Source organism: Myotis lucifugus, unplaced genomic scaffold (genome assembly GCF_000147115.1).
Source record: "Myotis lucifugus unplaced genomic scaffold, Myoluc2.0 scaffold_38, whole genome shotgun sequence".
In the NCBI taxonomy this organism is placed as follows: Eukaryota; Metazoa; Chordata; class Mammalia; order Chiroptera; family Vespertilionidae; genus Myotis; species Myotis lucifugus.
Genome location: NW_005871086.1, coordinates 4,158,709 through 4,178,821, shown reverse-complemented (window position 1 = coordinate 4,178,821; position 20,113 = coordinate 4,158,709). Strand labels below are relative to the sequence as shown.

At 43.3% G+C, this 20,113-nt stretch overlaps 1 protein-coding gene across 1 annotated transcript in view; it reads left to right on the top strand.

Moving 5' to 3' along the window:
- Positions 1 to 1,394, top strand: part of GJD2 (gap junction protein delta 2) — a 2,162-nt gene extending 768 nt beyond the window's left edge. The window contains exon 2 of the mRNA XM_006087489.3: positions 466 to 1,394. Coding sequence (XP_006087551.1) covers positions 466 to 1,360 — 895 coding nt within the window. The 3' untranslated portion in view covers positions 1,361 to 1,394. The remainder of the gene's footprint in view (positions 1 to 465) is intronic.
- Positions 1,395 to 20,113: the final 18,719 nt, after the last annotated feature.

Genomic DNA, 20,113 nt, shown 5'->3' with positions numbered 1-20,113 from the left:
CTATATGTTTATGTAAAGCATTAAGTTCAATATTCATATGGAAGATAAACATCCAATCCAGTTGGAGTACTTATATACACTGTGTAGGTTTTGAAATGTATTCTGTTCAGATATTCGGTGTGCCTTTGCCATATCCAGAGGGAAGGTGTGTGTTGTGCCTCTGTACATTCCACATATACAGATGAAACCTATCTGTGGCAGATGTGCCATGCCCAATGGACAGAGAACTATATATCTGACATCCCTGTCATATGAAGTGCTCCCAGCACCCAGCAGAAAGGGAAGAGACACAGGCTTCCTAAGATCCCCAGTTCAGTACCATGCAGGGCTGGACAGCTCCTCCGTCAAAGGTCCTCTATAAACAACAGCGCAGGGAAGGGAGGAGCAGGGAAGGGAGGGGCAGGGGTTTCCTAAATCAGTGACTCAGCCCACGAGAACCTCTCTCCCTCCCCCTCCCCTGCTCAGGATCCTGCTGACTGTGGTGGTGATCTTCCGGATCCTCATTGTGGCCATTGTGGGGGAGACAGTATACGATGACGAGCAGACCATGTTTGTGTGCAACACCCTGCAGCCTGGCTGTAACCAGGCCTGCTACGACCGCGCCTTCCCCATCTCCCACATACGTTACTGGGTCTTCCAGATCATAATGGTGTGTACCCCCAGTCTCTGCTTCATCACCTATTCTGTGCACCAGTCCGCCAAGCAGCGAGAACGCCGTTACTCTACCGTCTTCCTAGCCCTGGACAGAGACCCCCCTGAGTCCATGGGTGGTCCTGGAGGAACTGGGGGTATGGGCAGTGGTGGTGGAAAACGAGAAGATAAGAAGATGCAAAATGCCATCGTCAATGGGGTGCTGCAAAACACAGAGAACACCAGCAAAGAGACGGAGCCAGATTGTTTAGAGGTTAAGGAGCTGACCCCACACCCGTCAGGGCTGCGCACTGCAGCGCGATCCAAGCTCAGAAGGCAGGAAGGCATCTCCCGCTTCTACATTATCCAAGTGGTGTTCCGAAATGCCCTGGAGATTGGGTTTCTGGTGGGCCAATACTTTCTCTATGGCTTCAGCGTCCCAGGGTTGTATGAGTGTGACCGCTACCCCTGCATCAAGGAGGTGGAGTGTTATGTGTCCCGGCCTACTGAGAAGACCGTCTTCCTAGTGTTCATGTTTGCTGTGAGTGGCATCTGTGTTGTGCTCAACTTGGCCGAACTCAACCACTTGGGATGGCGCAAGATCAAGCTGGCTGTGCGAGGGGCCCAGGCCAAGAGAAAGTCCGTCTATGAGATCCGCAACAAGGACCTGCCCCGGGTCAGTGTTCCCAACTTTGGCAGGACTCAGTCCAGCGATTCTGCCTACGTGTGAAGGGGCAGGTTTGGGGAAGGCCCAGGGGATGACATGTAGCCCTGAGGCAGATGACTGTTTGAGAGTGGCTAATATCTGCCCTCCATTATTTGACTCTCACTGTTGAGATACAGGAAAAGGCTGGTTAGGAGAAGATGTTGCATCAATGGGAGAGGAGAGAAAGAATCATTAGTACGTCACACCACTGGTTCCACAGAGACAATTGGGTAGAGTGATGAGATGGATGAGCTGGCCTTTTTTGGATCTTTTAACTTTATGGCCTAGTCTGATCTTGATAACAGTGGACTTGTACAGCTACCAACTAGGACTTAGCTCTGCTGAGTTCTGCATCCTGGTGAATGGTGTAAGTCAAATACTTCATTGGTACAAAATTTGTGACTTATCTCAACACATCCCTTCATCCTAGGCTGCAAGACAAACATCCTTGAGGCATTCTTCATGTATCTCCCTCATCAGCATGCCCCTTTCCTCAACCCAAGATAGCATGCCAGCTTTTTTTTTTTTTTAAATCTGGCCTTACAGTAGACCTAATATGGTTTACCTGCAAGCTAGAGGGAATTACTTGGGATGCTTTTTTGGAGAATGGTCATGACAAAGGCTTGCATTAGAGTCCCATATGACTGGCCCTTAGTCATTATGAAAACCTTAGGAATGTCTCAATATTTCCAATTTTCTAGCTCAAACTGCACTGGTGCTCTTTATTAGGGATAGGGTTTGGGTGGGAGGGAGGGAATTGCAATATGCAATTATAACACTTCTGTGAGATGATTGTTGCACTGTTAGGCATGTGTTTATGAGCTTTGGAATACTTTTGCCTTCCAGTATGTGGACTTTGGATAGCATTAAAAATATTTTTTGTTAATATCAAAGGTGTCTACTCGAGCCACAGAATTTCTAGCTGGTGTATTCCATTTATTTTCTAATATAGTTTTGTTGTGCAACACAGCTGCACTTCATTTTGCCACTGTTTGAGTTTACCTGTGTGCTCACACCAGAGACCTTAATCAGCCCATGTCAACCCCTATTTGTTATTTTATCAGTTATTTTTGAAATCTCCACAAAATCACTGGAACTAAATACTATCGGCTAACATGTGTTTATGAATGCTTAAGACATATACCAAAGGTTTAAAAACCTATTGCTTTGGACTGTGAATATATTTCCCTTTCTTTGCTCTTATTTATTTAAGTGCCATACTATACCTTTTATATCCTCTGTATATTTAGTTAAAGCATTGGCCAAGAGTAATATTTGGATAATGTACTTTTATGAGTCCTGTTTCCTTTCCATTATCATTATCATTTTTATTTAGATATGGATGCAGTGTAACACACAACTGAGGATTTGTTTAAAATAAAGTTCTTGCCTTTTTTTGGTAAAATGGGAAGTCTGCATTTTTCTATTTTGATTGGGGTTCTATTTATTTAAATATATGTTCAAAATGTTTTATTACATATTTTAAAATGCAGAACACTGGGGGCAGGAAGTGAGAGATGGATGAATAGTATTTGAGGGATGACCAATAAAGTCCAATTAGTCACTCACAAATGAGAAGAGCCTCGTACATTTTATGAATGTTTAAAAGAGTGTGATGAGTTATTTAAATAGTAGCATTTACTAACTCCTTTCCATTTTAGCCCAAGATTTCTCTCTGTGTGTTTTTTCCATGAGGCTATTTCTTATAATAAAATGTCAATGCTATATCACAGTAGCTCATTCCAGGAGTGAAGATTTTTTCCCTTTCCACCATACTTCCCTGCCATGAATTGTCACATATGGCAGGCATGTAGTGCTCTCCATCATCTCTTGAAGTTCTTATGTGTAAAATGATGCCGATCCAACAGTCAAGCAGAACCCTCTAGACCAGCACTGTTCAATGCAGCTGTGTATAATGATGGAAATTTTCAACTATCTTTGCTGCTCTGTCTGGCAGCGACTATTGAGCTCTTAAAATGTGACTAGTGCCATTGAAGAACTCAATTTCTAATTTTATTTAGTTTAAATAGCCATATATGGTTAGTTGCTGCTGCATTATTATACAGCACAATTCTAGATATCTAATAATTTATTTTGGGGTTCTTCCAAAGGAGGCTGAGCCTTTGCTTATATGTCACAAGATATTGCATTCTCACACAATGCATTCTCATTTTTGGCATTTTCTGTCTGCATGTGGTCCCATTAGTTCAGTGGGCTAATGTTCTTTTTCAATTCTTTAATGTTACTCACCTTCTAATTCTAGTAAGCATTTGGTCTGAACACTGAAAAGCACTATGGAATTTCCTGGATGATTGTTTTTCAAACACACTTGTTGCACCCTTTAACTATAGCAAGGCAGATGCCAATTTTAGAATGAACATATTTCAACCTATAGGTTTTCATCTGCAGTATAAATAGGCAGTTGAAAATTATTATTCTTGAGTACAGAAACAGATCCTCCTCTGTTTTGTGTCTGGTGAGCTAAAAATGTTTTAAGACACCTCCCAGAGATGGAGGAAGAGTGTTGCTTGAGATCTCTTAGCATATGCTTGGGTGTGAAAGAAGTAGGAAACTGTGTGGAAAACAAGGGCTGTTGTATTTGTGCCGTGATGTACGATGACAAGAATAATAGTGTTTCCTGGTAGAAATACATTCCATATTAGTGGGATGGATCTCTTTCTTCTTGGCATATAGGGTCATCCCTCAGAATGACTGATGTGTATCAGTCTGATCTTTTGCTTTCTATTTAATGAAGGAAATATACTGATGATTTGATGCTTCACATAGCTATGTGACGTATGTGACCTTAATCTGTACTTTGTGAGAGGACAGCCTTGATATATTCTCTCAAATTTAAGAGCCTTTTGGTGCACTACAGCCCCTGGCCTGTGTGTGCATGCATGCATTCGTGTGTGTATGCATGCATTCATGTGTGTGTGTGTGTGTGTGTGTGTGTGTGTGTGTGTGCGCGCGCGCTCTGTGCACTTTGGTGTAGATAGTTGGTGCCAATTCTAAAAATTTGAAGAATAGCCTGGAGAGAGTGAAGTTATTTAGCCTGGACAAAGAAACACCAAAAGCACCAAATTTGTAATGTTTAAGTCTTCAGATATTTAAAGGGTTAACAAAAATATGAGAGCTAACGGCTGTACTCTCTAGCTCTGGTGACAGAGGAAAAGGACTGGACTTAGAATGGAGGGTGTGGGAGGTTAGGAGGGATCAGAAAGAACATGATTTCTCTTGCACCTCTGCTTTTTTTTAATGCTATTTCTTCTGCGGGGAATATCTGTCCCATCAACTCCTTTTGCTGGGTATGTTCTTCTTCACCCTTAAAATCAGTTTGGCTGTCCACTCCTGCAGACTGGCTTAGTGCCTCTGAAAAAATACAAATACTAAGTATTTTCAAATCTTTAGGTGCGCTTATGGTTAGGGAAGGCTATATAATTTAGTGTACAAAATGGCTACCTTAGATAATGAAAGAAAGGGGCAGGGTCGTTAATTGAATGCAACACCAGAACAATGGGTATAAGTTGAATCTGTCTTGAACAAACCAAGTTGTGTACTTAAGACAATAAACAGCCATTGAGCCCATGTCCCAGGCCCAGGGACCCCAGAGATAATTATAATACCTAAGTCTCAGCTCTTGAGAAGGGTTGTCAAAGTTACTTCTCAGACAAAAAGGTAAAAAATTATGTCAGTAATAATGGGATAATAGTAGTGCATTTAAAAAATATTAATGCCTTTGGCCCACTCTGGAATATCTAAATTAGAATCTCTGAGGCTGTAGTCTAGGCATCAATATGTGTGTGTGTGTGTGTGTGTGTGTGTGTGTGTGTGTGTTTAATCTTTATTGCTGAAGGTATTGCATATATCCTCTTTTTCCCCCATTGACCCCCTCCACACCACTCCAGCCCCACCCCAGGCCTTCACCATACTATTGTCTGTGTGAATGGGTTATGCACATGTGCATATAAGTTCTTTGGTATCGATATTTTTTAATTTTCCATTCCTCAGGGATTTGACTGTGTAGTCGTGGTTGAGAACAACTGATGTGAAGACACTGGCATGAAATTCTGAGAATCAGATGTTTGGAGGAGAAATTTGAAAAGGAGTAAAAAAAGGGAAGTCTGAAACTGTCACAAAAAAAAAAGCTGCCTGTTTACATCGCATGCGAAATTAGTGATGAGAACAGAGATCCTTGGGACTTTAGAAGTGGAAGCAGCGGCCATGGCAATGAGAGGGGCTGGCCAAGGTAGAAGCTGAAGTGCCCAGAGGAGGAGCCCATCATGGAAGTTGAAAAGAGCTGGCTAGCAAAAGAAAGTTGCAGAGTGATGCCATAAAATTGACGGAAATAGAATCTCAAGAAATAGGGTCTGTTATTAGTACTCAATTTTAGTAAGTATTCAGCTAGAATCAGCGGTTCTCAACCTGTGGGTCGTGACCCCTTTGGCGGTCGAACGATCCTTTCTCAGGGGTCACCTAAGACCATCCTGCATATCAGATATTTACATTATGATTCATAACAGTAGCAACATTACAGTTATGAAGTAGCAACGAAAATAATTTTATGGTTGGGTCACAACATGAGGAACTGTATTTAAAGGGCCAGAAGGTTGAAAACCACTGATAGATAAAAGGTAGATAAAAACCTCAGAAGCATCCACTAGGTTTGGTGAGTGAGTAGGAAAGGAGAAACAGTGAGCAGAGACGATCCTTTGCTTTGAAGCTCCAGAACTCCTGCAGGTTCCAGGAAAGCTATTAAAATAAGAGCAGGTGAAAGGTAAATTGTCAATCTCATCCGGGTCAGGGCTCTGATATTTAGTCAGGCATGACAAGCCAGTTCTGTGACTATCCAAAGGTTTTGTTCATGTAGAGATTGTTACACACAAGATAGCATGAATATTAGCTAAACACACCTGGTTGAACCAAACCTAAATGAGTGGTTGTGGTTAAAATGTACTATTGTCAGCTTTGGGTCTTGAGGGCTTGTAGGCATTAGTCTAGAGCAGTGGTTCTCAACCTTGGCTGCACATTAGAATCACCTGGGAATCTTTTTAAAATCCTGATTTCTGGGCCTCATCCTCCGCAAATTCTGTTTCTTTGTTATGGGGTGAGGCCACAACATTAGTAACAAAGAAAAAGAATTTCCGGAGGATGAGGCCCAGAAACCAGGATTTTAAAAAGATTCCCAGGTGATTCTAATGTGCAGCCAAGGTTGAGAACCACGGCTCTTTGGCCCCTCGAGTGTGGCCACGAAGTTTCAATCACACTGTACTTGTGCGCCCGCACGTTGTATTTTGTGAAAGAGCCACACTCAAGGGGCTGAAGTTTGCCGACCCCTGGTCTAGAGGCTTCTGAGGGATGCCCGTGCTGAGTGTCAATGCCTGACTTGTTGTGAATCAGGTCCACAGTTCAGCCAGGCCAGTATTCTAAGTCTCCAAGCAGTGGCAGAGTTCTGATAAATGGACCAGTCATTTTTTTCTCAGCCCAAAGACTAGCGATGCTCTCTAAAACATGTGTATTTAACTTAACAAAGGATCTATCACCTATAATTACATCCTAACTCTCCCATTCCAACCCCTTCCTTGAAAGTCTCCAAAAACATTAAGCAATAGAGAGTCATTCAATTCAATTCAGTGCTTTCTTGAGCACTGATAATGTTCAAGGGCCTGGGCTGCATGTTAAAGGAAATCCAAAGACCAGTATGATGCCCTCCCTACTCACCTGAGGGAATAACACAGCTTCCTAAGGCAGGATGTGAACTGTACCGTATTCAAGGCTCAAAATGTTCTAAGAGCAAAGGAAGGCGATATCACATCCAGAGTATGTGTGTGTTGAGGGTGGTAGAACATATAGAAAAACTTCACCAACAAGGTAGCATTGAGATGGAGGTAGGGACCAGCAGAAACATTCACCTCTAGCAGAGAAGCCTGGGGTATATGTGGAGAACTGGGGACTTTGTTTTGCATGGAGCTCACAGAGAGAAGGAGTGGAAGGTGAGTGTGTAAAGTGAGCAGACCACATTGCGCACCAGGCAAAGGGAGAGGCCCTGAGTTGGGTAGACAATCTGAAGACACACTTTTCAACAAAGTTCCTTAATGCTGCTCTTCCGAGCATCCGGCATCAGCCACACTAACCATGCAGAGATTCCATCTCAGGATCAGCTTTATTTGGAAAACACATTTCAATCTCAACAGCATGGGATTGGAACAAATATCCAGAGTGATGGTTGGGGATTTGGCAGCATGGCCCCATTAACATGAGTGGGAGTTAGTCTGCTAAATCCCAGACACTGAGCAGAATCCTCATGTTTATTCACCACGATGACCTTTCTGCTGTAAATTGATACAATATTTCAGAATCACTTAGAACCGATTAAGCTTTGTTGCATCTCCCTCTCCTAAAAGGGAAATATTTTTGAAAATTGCTGCTGTGTGCACTGAAATGTCTGCATTTGTGGGCAACTCTGGCCAGTAAGAACATATGGGCACCTAAATAGTGAGTTGGTGAATTTTGGTATTTCTGAGATGTTTGATCTGGGGAACTTTGTTTGTTGTACTTGTGACCCGGTAGGGGCTATGCTTTTTTACAAATGATTGACTTCTCCAAAGAAATTTTTTCTTTTTGCCTAATTTTCTATTTTCTTCCATCCATATTTTTGTTTTCCCAAAGATAATAAAAGGGAAATTCCTGAAGTCATTTCATATGAAATCTAAATGGTCTAAAGATTTGAATTATTGATATGAATGATAGGAAATGTGTGTTAATGTTTCTTCTATAACCCTCACAACAGCCCTGGAAAGAAAGTGCTAAGAATGTTTATATCTATTTCTTAGACAAAACCAAAATGTGCAGATGTTAAATCAACTTGCCTAGGTCGTGCAGCTGCTAGTCAATAGCTGTGTCTAGATTCCAGCCCATGGAGTGTGATGTTGATGCCAAGTTTTAACACTTCATGAAACTACCTCCAAGAAGCTCTGCGAGATGAGGTATCAGGAAACCTGGTGCATTAGTCTGCTATTTCAGTCTCAGTACATCCTTCATTGGAACATTTTTCCTCTTCTTCCTCCCCACCTAAAGTTCTTTTCTTGTGTGTCTTGGTTTTTTAGGTATTGCTGCTTCATAGTCATCTTTGAAACTGTAGTTCCTGGCACAGAGCAAGGTGTCACAAATGATTACTGATTGAATAAATAAATAGAAATGTAGAATCACAGGACTTTGAGGTGGGCAGGAAAGGTCATCCCATTCACTCCTTCATTTTTTTGTAGATATAACTTAGATCCAGAGAGTAAACTTGAATAAAGAGCTCCAGGATAAATGGAAGTTAAGACTAGGTGGGATAAAGAAAGTGGTTTCTCAAGTTATCAAGAACGGGTGGGCTGGGCTGGACAAAGGTTATTAGCAGTGACTGGCAAAGTTACAGGTCCTCTGATTTCTAGTCCAGATCTCTCCAAGCACCAGTTGTGAGAATCATGAGTTGGCACAGTGTTGGAGAAGATCTTATCTTGATTAAACACAGGGCCTGTCCAGCTTTGAGGCACCATATTCCTGGAATAGTCCAGGTCAGAGGATTAACTCAAGGGCACCATGACCTTGACCCTAAGTTTTGTGTGTGCATGTGGGTGTGTGTCTATCTCTGGAAGCACCGTGAGCATCTCCACACCCATCACCCTGAGAAACCATGTTCTTGGTTGCTTCATGCAGAACCCCTGGATAGTACAGTGGATTCCAGATGGAACTCAGATCTCCTAGGCCATGAAGAAGACCTCTGACTCCCACCTATCCTGACTGAAGGTTCTCTACAGGCTTCTTTTTCTCTCTTCCAGGAGCCCCTGGATGTCCTATGCTGTATGTTCATTGGTCAGTGTTTCCAGTGCTGTTTAGAAGCTTCCCTCCATGTCCCATTTTTCCCCCACCACTATGCTTTGCCTAAAAGGTGCTCAGAAAATTCATTTATTATTTTAGCACATACAGGGTGTCCCAAAAATGTATACACACTTTCACATCTGATAGCTCAATTTTGAAAATAAAATGTATTTTAATAAACACTATCTTTATAATTATTCAAAGTGTATGTATACATTTTTGGGACATAATCATATATCTATATATCTATCTATCTATATATCTTATATATCTATCTATAGCTATAGATAGATATATCTATCTATAGCTATAGATAGATATATAAGATATATAGATATATAAAATATATAGATAGCTAGATATATAATACAGTACTTACACACGTTCAGCTCTGAGCTAGGTACTAAGGATACAGAAGACATGTAGGAGAAAACCAAAGGAAGTAGCTTGAGGCTAGTCCTTCTTTACAGAAAATAAAGGCAGAGGTGAGGGCAGCCAATTGCATGAGCAATAGAGATCTAGGGCCTTGCTCCAGAGAAGCCAGCAGACAACTCTATATGCATCTGACATCATGAAGGCAAGTTTTGTCTTTTATAAAGTGCATAAGAATATAAATTCAATTGATGCTGTAGACCAAGAATAACCTGGTAATCTGGACATCAGGGATGGTCTTTCTCCCTTTCAAGAAACTAAAGTCAAATTACAACGTCATCTACTAGTTTCTTCAGTTATAAGAGCTGCAATAAGAATAATAATAATCATAATAACAATCATGGTTATGGTAGTAAACACCTGAAAATATTCCCTTTTCTCACCTCTTCCCCATGTATTATCTTATTTGGTCTTTGCAACCTCTGTCTATGAGGTGGACAGAGTACAGAATGGTGGTACTTGCTTTTTCTTAGGGGACCAGAATTTCAGAGTCTCAGTTTGGTGATGCATCCAAAACCACAGTTGCTTTTAAAAAAGAAAATAATAATAATAATAATAATAATAATAATAATAATAATAATATAATTGATTTCAGAGAGGAGGGGAGAGGAGAAAAAGATAGAAACATCAATGATGAAAGAGAATCATTAATTGGCTGCCTCCTGCACTGCAGATCAAGCCCACAACATGGGCATGTGCTCTGACCAGGAATCAAACCCATGACCTCCTGGTTCCTGGGTTGATGCTCAACCACTAAACCACAACAGCCTGGCCACAGTTACTTTGTAACACAGGTGGGACAAAACCCAGTTCTCTGATGGATAGTCTGGTGCACTTTCTACTCTACATGGCCTCCTGACTGGTCAAATGTTAAGCTTTAGCTTATCAAGTGAGATCTCCAGAAACGTTAGGAGGAAAATGAATATGTTCTCAAAAAGCGGTTTCCTATAATTCTAAAGAGGTTGCAAGGAAACATGTCAAGTCCGTTTTCAGGGAAGGATGTTGGTCTTGTCCTCTTGGGAACTGTGATTTGTTCAGTGCAATTAGAACAGAGTGCTTTCACCTGGACAGCAGACCAAGGGGAGGCCGAGGGAGAGGCTGCCAGGTCTGACATGGGCTCCTTGCTTAGCTGGTTTCTGTGATTATAGAAATGAGAGAGGAAATAAAAAGCAGAACTTATTCTTTAAAAAGAACAAAACACCAGCATTTATTTTCCATAATTACAAAAGTAATACATATTCAGGGCAGAGAAAAGCACAACCAAAGAATTTTGTCACTCAGAGAATCAGTGTTAACTGTGCCTGTCCTTTGGTGTGTATACCTGTGTAGGACTTCTTTCAGATAGATAAAGGGTGACAGGAAAAGGGCTTTTTTGTCTTTTATTGAAAACAATCAGTTAAGTATGTGAGTGTGTGTGTGTGTGTGAGAGAGAGAGAGAGAGAGAGAGAGAGAGAGAGAGAGAGAGGAGCTAACTCTCTAAATACAACAAGATGTCAGCACAGAGACTTCTGAGTCTGAGACAAAATCTTGGTCCAAAGGTTGTGGATGAGCATGATGCACTAGGTCAGGGAAGCATGTGGAGTATCCATCAAATCATGGCAAAATTGTGAGGGAGAAAACGACGGATGTATTTAAATTCTGAAGGTCAGCTCATGCACCGGCTCATGAACCAGCCTTGGCTAGAGGAATTATATGATTGGAACCCATCTGGTGAATCACAGGGAAGACATAAAACCCTAAGTCATGGTCACAGAGGAGGCACTCCACCTCAGCCACATACCTCCTGTCAGGCCTACGCCTGGGCTACAACCCAAAGGCCAGTGGCTGAGATGAAGAGTTCATATGGGAATCAACGGAAAAACATTCATGATATTTATTGGGGATAAAAACCAGGCTAGAAAGGGCACATAAGATAACCAGTCCTTATTAGAAGGAACAAAAATGTCCAAGGGAACACCGTTTCTATCAAGTTACTCTGAATTCTATTTAAATAAAGGTGCATTTGATAAAAATAGCCCTTTCCTTCTTTAAGCCTGGGTGCTAATAACTCAGCGGGCATTTATTCCTCACTTTGATATATTTGCTCTCCTTACCACACCTCTCTCTGGTGCTCCTAGGGTCCCAAGGTGTTGAAATGAGGGTGGCTGATACTTAAAAAGACTTTCCTAGGTGAGAAAATGCAATGACTTAATGATTTCTTTTTTAAGGAATAAGGAAAGAAGGGAGGTGAGTGAGTGGTGGGTAGAAAAAGAAATGTTTTAAGAAAACTAGAAGCCAAACTCTAGCTTCACTTATCTCCTTACTGTGTGGGGGTAGATTTCATATTAGCATGTACTTGGGGGCTCTCTGGGGTCAAAGGCACTAAATGAGGAAAACAGAAGAATGACAGGTAGCTGGAGAGTACTTATAAGCACAGGCTTTAGACTCAAATTACCCTGTAAAAATAATAGTCACCCATCCTATACAATAAAAGCCTAATATGCTAAGTGTCCGGTCATCTGGTGACCTGTCGACTGTTCAGCCAATCTAAGTGTAATATGCTAATGATATGCTAAGGCCGCTCAACCGCTGACTATGACATGCACTGACCACCAGGGGGCAGACAGTCGACTGGTTGACCAGTCACTATGATGTGCTCTGACCACCAGGGGGCAGACAGTCGACTGGTTGACCAGTCACTATGATGTGCTCTGACCATCAGGGGGCAGACACTCTGACCGGTAGGTTAGCTTGCTGCTGGGGTCCAGCCAATCTAAACTGAGTGAGATGGACCGGACACACCCTAGAGCCCTCCCATGGTCCCTCTCCAGCCCTGATCATGCACAGGTAGGGTCCCTTGGCCTGGCCTGTGCCCTCTCGCAATCTGGGACCCCTCAGGGGATGTCGGAGAGATGGTTTCAGCCCGATCCCGCAGGCCACTCCCCTTGGGAGGGCGCCAGACGCAGGGCTCATGGCTGGTGAGCACTGCTGCGGCCAGCAAGAGCCTCTCCCAATTGGGACTGATTGGGCGCGAGCCCACAGCAGGTGCAGTGGGGCCAGGATGAGCGGGAGCAGCAGGTAGGAGCTGCAGGTGACATTGGACTGCGGGTTTCAGCCCAATCTCTGCAGGCCATCCTGAGGGACCCCCACCAGTGCACGAATGTATGCACTGGGCCTCTAGTAATATGGTAATGTCCCAGGCTCATCTTAGATTAATTTTTATGTATTCATTCTACTAATATTTACTGAGCCTCAAGTGTGGGTCAGACACTGAATTAGCTTCTTGTCTCTTTCCCACTTTATAGCTGTGTGATCTGCGCAGTTGCTTAACCTTGCTAAACCTCAGTTTCAGAATCTGTAAAATGAAAATAATAAAACCATCTATCCAATAGATACAGTGGTTCTCAAACTTCCTAATGCCGCAACCCTTTAATACAGTTCCTCATGTTGTGGTGACCCCCAACCATAAAATTATTTTCGTTGCTACTTCACAACTGTAATTTTGCTACTGTTATGAATCATAATGTAAATATTTGATATGCTATATGTGTTTTCTGGTGGTCGCGACCCACAGGTTGTGAACAGCTGTCTCATTGGGTTGTTTTAAATTTGATTATGTTTCTCAAGAGCTCTTTACATTGCCTGATACCTACTAAGTGCTTAATAAATGATATTGATTTATTATAATAACTAGAGGCCTGGTGCACAAAAATTTGTGCACTCAGGGGGGGAGGGGTTCCTCAGCCTGGCCTGTGCCCTCTCACAGTCTGGAACCCCTCGGGGGATGACCATCTGCTGGCTGAGGCCTGCTCCCCAGGGGATTGGGCCTAAGCTGGCAATCAGACATCCATCTGGAAGCCCGGCAGCCCTCAGGGGATGTCCACTTGCCAGTGGGGAGCAGACCTAAGCTGCAGTCGGACATCCTTAGCGCTGCTGAGGAGGCAGGAGAGGCTCCCACCACCACCGCTGTACTGGCAGCCATCAGCCTGGCTTGTGGCTGAGCAGAGCTCCTCCATGTGGGAGCACACTGACCACCATGGGGCAGTTCCTGCATTGAGCGTCTGCCCCCTGGTGGTCAGTGTGTGTCATAGTGACCAGTCATTCCCAGTCTTTCTGCTGTTAGGGTCAGTTTGCATATTATCCTTTTACTATATAGGATAGAGGCCTGGTGCACGGGTGGGGGCTGGCTGGTTTGCCCTGAATGGTGTCCCGGATCAGGGTGGGGGTCCCGCTTGGGTGCCTGGCCAGCCTGGATGAGGGGCTGAGGGCAGTTTTCAGGCTGCCCGCACCCCCTTCAGGGTGGGGGTCCCCACTGGGGTGCCTGGCCAGCCTGGATGAGGGGCTGAGGGCAGTTTTCAGACTTCCCGCACCCCCTTCAGGGTGGGGGTCCCACTGAGGTGCCTGGCCAGCCTGGATGAGGGGCTGAGGGCTGTTTTCAGGCGGGCCAAGCCTGCAACTGAAGCTCCCAGTCTCTCCTTTTTTTCTTTTTTCTTTTATTCTGGGATTTATTTACCTTCTGTAATTGAAACCTTGTTGCAGCTCCAGCTCTGATGCCGGGATGTCTGAAAGCATGTCTCTGGGGTTTTTTTTGCTTCTATAATTGAAACATAGTTGCATTTCGGAGCTGTTGCTTTCAGGCTCAGAGCCGGGTGCAGCAGGCGGGGAACCTTGGCTTCCTCCATCGCCGGGGCAACCAAGCCTCATGTTCGCTTCAGCTGCGTGGCTCCCGGCCGCCATCTTGGTTGGCAGTTAATTTGCATATCACCCTGATTAGCCAATGGGAAGCGTAGCAGAGGTATGGTTAATTACCATGTTTGTCTATTATTAGATAGGATAATTATTACTACTAATGAAACTCTAGGTGATTGGATGTGGCTATGGTGTGTTGAGTTCATCAGAGCCCTTTCTGCATGATAATAAAGGGAGAAAAGGATATAGAAAGAGGGATCAGGGCAAGGACATCAGCTTTTTCTCATTCCACAATTTGACTCAGGCCAATGTCGTGACTACCAGGGTCAATTTTATGGAACGAGCAGGTGATGTGTAGGAAGCATTGACACCTAAGAAGGTAGACTGGTCAGCTAGGACATTAAGCTCCTAGCTGAAGGGGGAGTGGTTAGGAAAAGGAGATGGAGGAGTTGGAAATCCCTTTTTATTTACTTAGAATTTGGCTCTGTTGCAAGATTTAAACTGCTTCCATTTGTGTAGACCTCTATATTGTTCAAGAAGATGCTATCATTCACGTTCTCCAATGCTCCCCCCTCAGCAGCCTTGTAAGAAAGAATAGAAAATAGCCCCATCTTTCAGATGAGAAAATGAGGTCTAGAGACACTTATTCTTCAATCTCAAACTGCACAGAGTCAGGGTTGAAACCAAAGCCTGTTCTAAACCCAAGCCTCTAGTTACTAGAATAGGCTGCTTCTCCTAATACTGAACCCTTTACAGTTCATGTGACTATCTGTTCTTTTCAGAGACTTTTCTGGGCAGAGAAAAACTCATTTAAACCTTGGCCAGACAAGAACATAATTAAACAGACAATTTTTTTGGAGGCAGTGCAAAGCACATAGAACAAATTCTAAAACCAAAGATAAATCTGAAATATTATTGTTATTTATTGTTCATGACCCTGATCTTGGCTTTTGGTGAGGATCAGGAGAAACTTACAGCCATTTTATTTTATTCATGAACTCCTTGGGCACTAATGGATGCATTTATCGAATTAATGGGTATGAAGCTCTTATGAACAGTGCCTGGCATACAGTATGATGAATTCATATATTCTTGAGTGAAAAATAATAATTTTATGTGTAATAATGCATTTAGTAACCATGGCAACCTTTGGGCCCATTTTAAAGAAAAGGAAACAGAGGCCTAGAGAGGTTATAGAGTATTAAGTGTGTTATAAACTAATTTTTGGCTATGTGCATTTGCATATAGAAAATTCTACAAGGAATATACCTATCTCTGCATAGTAGAAAAATGGAGAAATTTAATTTAATTTCAACTTATGAATTTTCCATAAATACAATTTATAATAATTAAATATGATATATTTAATTTTACAAGAATTTTAACTTACTGCCTTTATAGGTAAGTATGGTATTTAACACTATCTGGTCTTCTGTGGCTTGACCTTTGTCACTTGTTTAATCACAAAAGTCTTCTCAAACACTCAGATAAGACATTCCATCAATTTCTAGCCCAGGCCCTGACTGACACAAGCATCAGGGTTCTTTCGAGGAAGATATTTTTAGACCCAGTTTACAGACCCCAGTGGAAAAACTAAGGTGAGTGGTTTGCTACAAGGAGAGTCATGTGTATCTCATGACAAAGCCTTTCGCTAATTTTGTCTTCACAGAATCTTTTTTTAAAAAAATGTATTTTATTGATTCTTTGCAGAGAGGTAGGGAGAGGGATAGAGAGTTAGAAACATCGATCAGCCCACCTCCTGCACACCCCCTACTGGGGATGTGCCCGCAACCAAGGTACATGCCCCTGACCGGAATCGAACCTGGGACGCTTGAGTCCACAGGCTGATGCTCTCTCCACTAAGCCAAACCGGTTAGGGCTTCACAGAATCTTATAATAGGCTTACGGGAGAAGAAGGAGGTAGAAGGGCAGAGATAAGAACTCAAGTCACTGAGAATTAGAGGGTAAGACTCTTGGTTGAATTTACTATCTCCATTGATGATTCCAGAATTCCAAAACTTTGTGTTTGAGGGGGGAGTTGGGTGAAGTGAGGGGGGAGATTAGGAGACAGTGAGTAGTTGTGAAGGTAGAATCTCTACTAAAATTGGCCGGGTGAAATTGCAAGGCGATTGGGATGTTGAGGAATCTTTGAGAAATTCCAAAGATCTCAGCCCTTGTCAGACTTGGTCCCTAAAACCTGTGGTGTGGGGAAAATTTCTCATAGGCTTTTCTTCCTTCCTTCTTCCCTTCCCTTCCCTTCCCTTCCCTTCCCTTCCCTTCCCTTCCCTTCCCTTCCCTTCCCTTCCCTTCCCTTCCCTTCCCTTCCCTTTCCTTTCCTTTCCTTTCCTTTCCTTTCCTTTCCTTTCCTTTCCTTTCCTTTCCTTTCCTTTCCTTTCCTTTTTCTCCTTCCTTCTTTCCTTCCCTTCTTCCCTCCCTCCCTCTTTCCTCCCTCCCTCCCTCCCTCTCTCCCTCCCTCCCTCCCTCCCTCCCTTCCTCCCCCCTTCTCTCCCTCCTTCCCTCCCCTTCTGTTCATGATCTTATGGGGTTTCCATCTTTTCTTTCTCAGGAGGAAGGGGAGCTCTTTGAAAGCTTTTTCACCAAAGGATCAAATTTTTGCATTACTGCTTCTTTTTTTAAAAAATCTGAGGAAAAGAAAGATGTTTGAGCCAATGGAATAAATTACTGATAATGGAAGTTCAGGTGTCAAAGAAGATATTTTCAAAGTAAGGCTTTTCTACTCTCACTCAAACAATACTGCAGAGGGGACCTCCTACTTTTTATGAATCTTTCAGCTGTCTTGTAGACTTGCAGACTCCTGGGGTTGGCACAGGCATTCTGTATAGGCAGTCCAGCCTCTTCTTGGATGCTTGAGTTCCCTCTATTGTATCTTTTCCTAGTAGCGGTCCACTTCCGGATGGTGAGGAACTGGTTCCTTTGGACAGAACTCACTCTATCTTTTTGTAGCTCTGACTGCTTGAAAGTTCTTCTCAATGTTGAACTGAAATCTCCTCCCCAGCAAAGATTTCATAGAGGAAGGGAGAGAGAGAAAGAATTTAGAAACATCAATGATGAGAATCATCGATTGGTTGCCTCCTGCATGCCCCTCACTGGTGATTGAGCTGGCAACCCAAGCATGTGCCCTGACCAGAAAATGAACCATGACTCATGGTTCATAGCCCTACACTCAACCACTGAGCCACGTCGGCTAGACAGGAAAAGTGTTTTTATTTTCTGGCTGCCTCCCATTCAGAATCACCCAAAGGGTTTGCTGCCTGAGGTAGAGTTAATGGCCACATGTTCTTCTCTGGAGAAAATTGTTACTGCCATGATGCATGATACAAGACACCCAGTAGGGAGAAGATAACCTTGAAGTTGAGGGAACCTTGAAGTTCTCTAGTCCCTACCTTTTCCAAAATGGAATTGGAAAAGGCAGGGCACAGAGAAGTGTGTTGGGATATCATAGTACATAGATACTAGATTCAATGGTTCTCTTTGCCAGAATTAAAATTTCCATTCTGAAAAAAAAAATAGAAATATTCAAACTAAGTAGAAAGAACATTATTTACCCCACTACATGCAGGCAATAGTAATTATACCAGGTTCACATTTGGAAAAATGTGCAAATTTACTAGTTCATTCTGACTAAGTTGGTATTAAATAACCACAAATTCCATATGCTGCTTTTTCTGTTTTGGTTGCTAAGCACAAGGGATTCATGGGGAGCTTGCTAAATATGTTTGACACATTTCCTCATGTGAATTATAAATATTGGTGGATTCTTTTTAGGCGCCTCTGTCATTCAGAAATATATCCTGAATGAAACTTTCCTCCTCGGCAAAAAGACTTGGCTTTGAGGCTGAAAGGCAGCCTGATTAGGTGTGGGAGCTAGTCCCCAGGTCTGATGTAGAAGAGCAGTGGAAATGACAGTCCTTACGATTATATGACATTTTGCAGTTAAAAAACGCCTACCCATTCACAATCTCATTTGATTCTCACAACTCTTCTGTGAAATAAGAATTAGGGCTGGCAGGTGTCTCCATCCCAGGAATAAAGTCATGGGCACCAAAGAGCCGGGGATGGGAGGAGAACCCTCCAGGACAGGAATCTCCTGAGAGTGACTTGAGCTTATGGTGGCAGTTCTGGGGCTGTGCTTCTTCATTGTCGAAAACGTGCTTCACAGCCCTGCTGAGTCCAGCCATTTCCTTTCTTATCCTGGTTTACTGAGTACCCAGCCAGTGGCACTTACATAAATGTCCTTCTGGCATGAGGGAGAGAGGAGGGAAACAGCAGCTGTCAGCAGAGTGTCAGCTGGGGACCTGCCATCTCATTGAACAAAGCTCTGGTCAGCTCCAGCAATGTCCTGGGTGCTGCTCTAATCATGAATGATGGGACTGTCCCCAGGCTCAGGATTACTCCTGTTCTTAAAGAGAACAGGGAGAGAGGGTCCCTTAGCCGTTACCAAGGTGTCATGTGTAAATCATTAACCAGGAGCAGAGAGGAACCTGAGCAAGGTCAAACAAATGAACCCTGATACTGAGGCCTCTCAAGACCATATCTTAGATGGTAACATCTGAGCAGCATTCCTTCCAGGTAATCACAATCATGAGGGTGGGAAGGGGCTGCATTTTGCATTTCTTTTAACTCTTAAAGAATCTTCCAACATTTAGCATTTTCCACTGGGGCTGCAAAAGTCCCCCTTCCCCCCCACCTCTGTCGGATGATTCAATCCACCCACCTGCTTCTAACAGCACTGTTGACCGCTCCACTCTCAGCAGCTGTGTTCCTTGAGTTCAATGCCTCTTCTTTTTCTGTAGTTCTTTGTGGAGGATCACTGCACAATCGTACTATAGACCCCACTGAGGGCCTCCAATCCTACAGTTCTGTTTTCTCTCTGAGGGCCAACTGCTGAAAAGGCCATCAAGAAACAAAACTGGTGAATGTGGATAATGGTTGAGGCTGTTGATTGGTACATGGGGGATCATGTACCAATGTGTGTAAAATCTCCATAATAAAAAAAAATTAAAAGACAAAGCCTCAAGATGATTGGACCTGACCAAATCACAGAATGGAAGTCGATTCAAGCGCAGGAGTCAGGCTGGCCTGAGATCAGATCCCAGCTCTGCCATTTTCCAACAGTAATTGGACATGACATATAACCTTTCCAAGACTTCCTCATCTGCAAAGTCAGAGAAAGATTAGTTACCCCATCAGTAAACTTAGTCTGCTTTAAATGAGATAATCAACTTTTCTTAATTAGTGATAGAAATCATCTTTATTTGTTTAAGAAAAATAGAGGGAATCTATATAATAAAGAGGTAATATGCAAATTGACCCTCACGCCCTCATGTCACAAGATGGCTGCCCCCAAGTTGTCACAGATGGCCGGCAGGGGAGGGCAGTTGGGGGGGACCAGGCCTGCAGGGGAGCAGTTAGGTGTCAATCAGGCTGGCAGGGGAGCAGTTAGGGGGTGATCAGGCTGCCAGGAAAAGCAGTTAGGGGCAATCAGGCAGGCAGGCAGGCAAGTGGTTAGGACAGCTGTGGGCAAACTACGGCCCGCGGGCCAGATCCGGCCCGTTTGAAATGAATAAAACTAAAAAAAAAAAAAAAGACCTTACCCTTTTATGTAATGATGTTTACTTTGAATTTATATTAGTTCACACAAACGCTCCATCCATGCTCTTGTTCCGGCCCTCCGGTCCAGTTTAAGAACCCATTGTGGCCCTCGAGTCAAAAAGTTTGCCCACCCCTGGGTTAGGAGCCAGCAGTCCTGGATTGTGAGAGGGATGTCCGACTGCTGGTATAGGCCTGATCCCC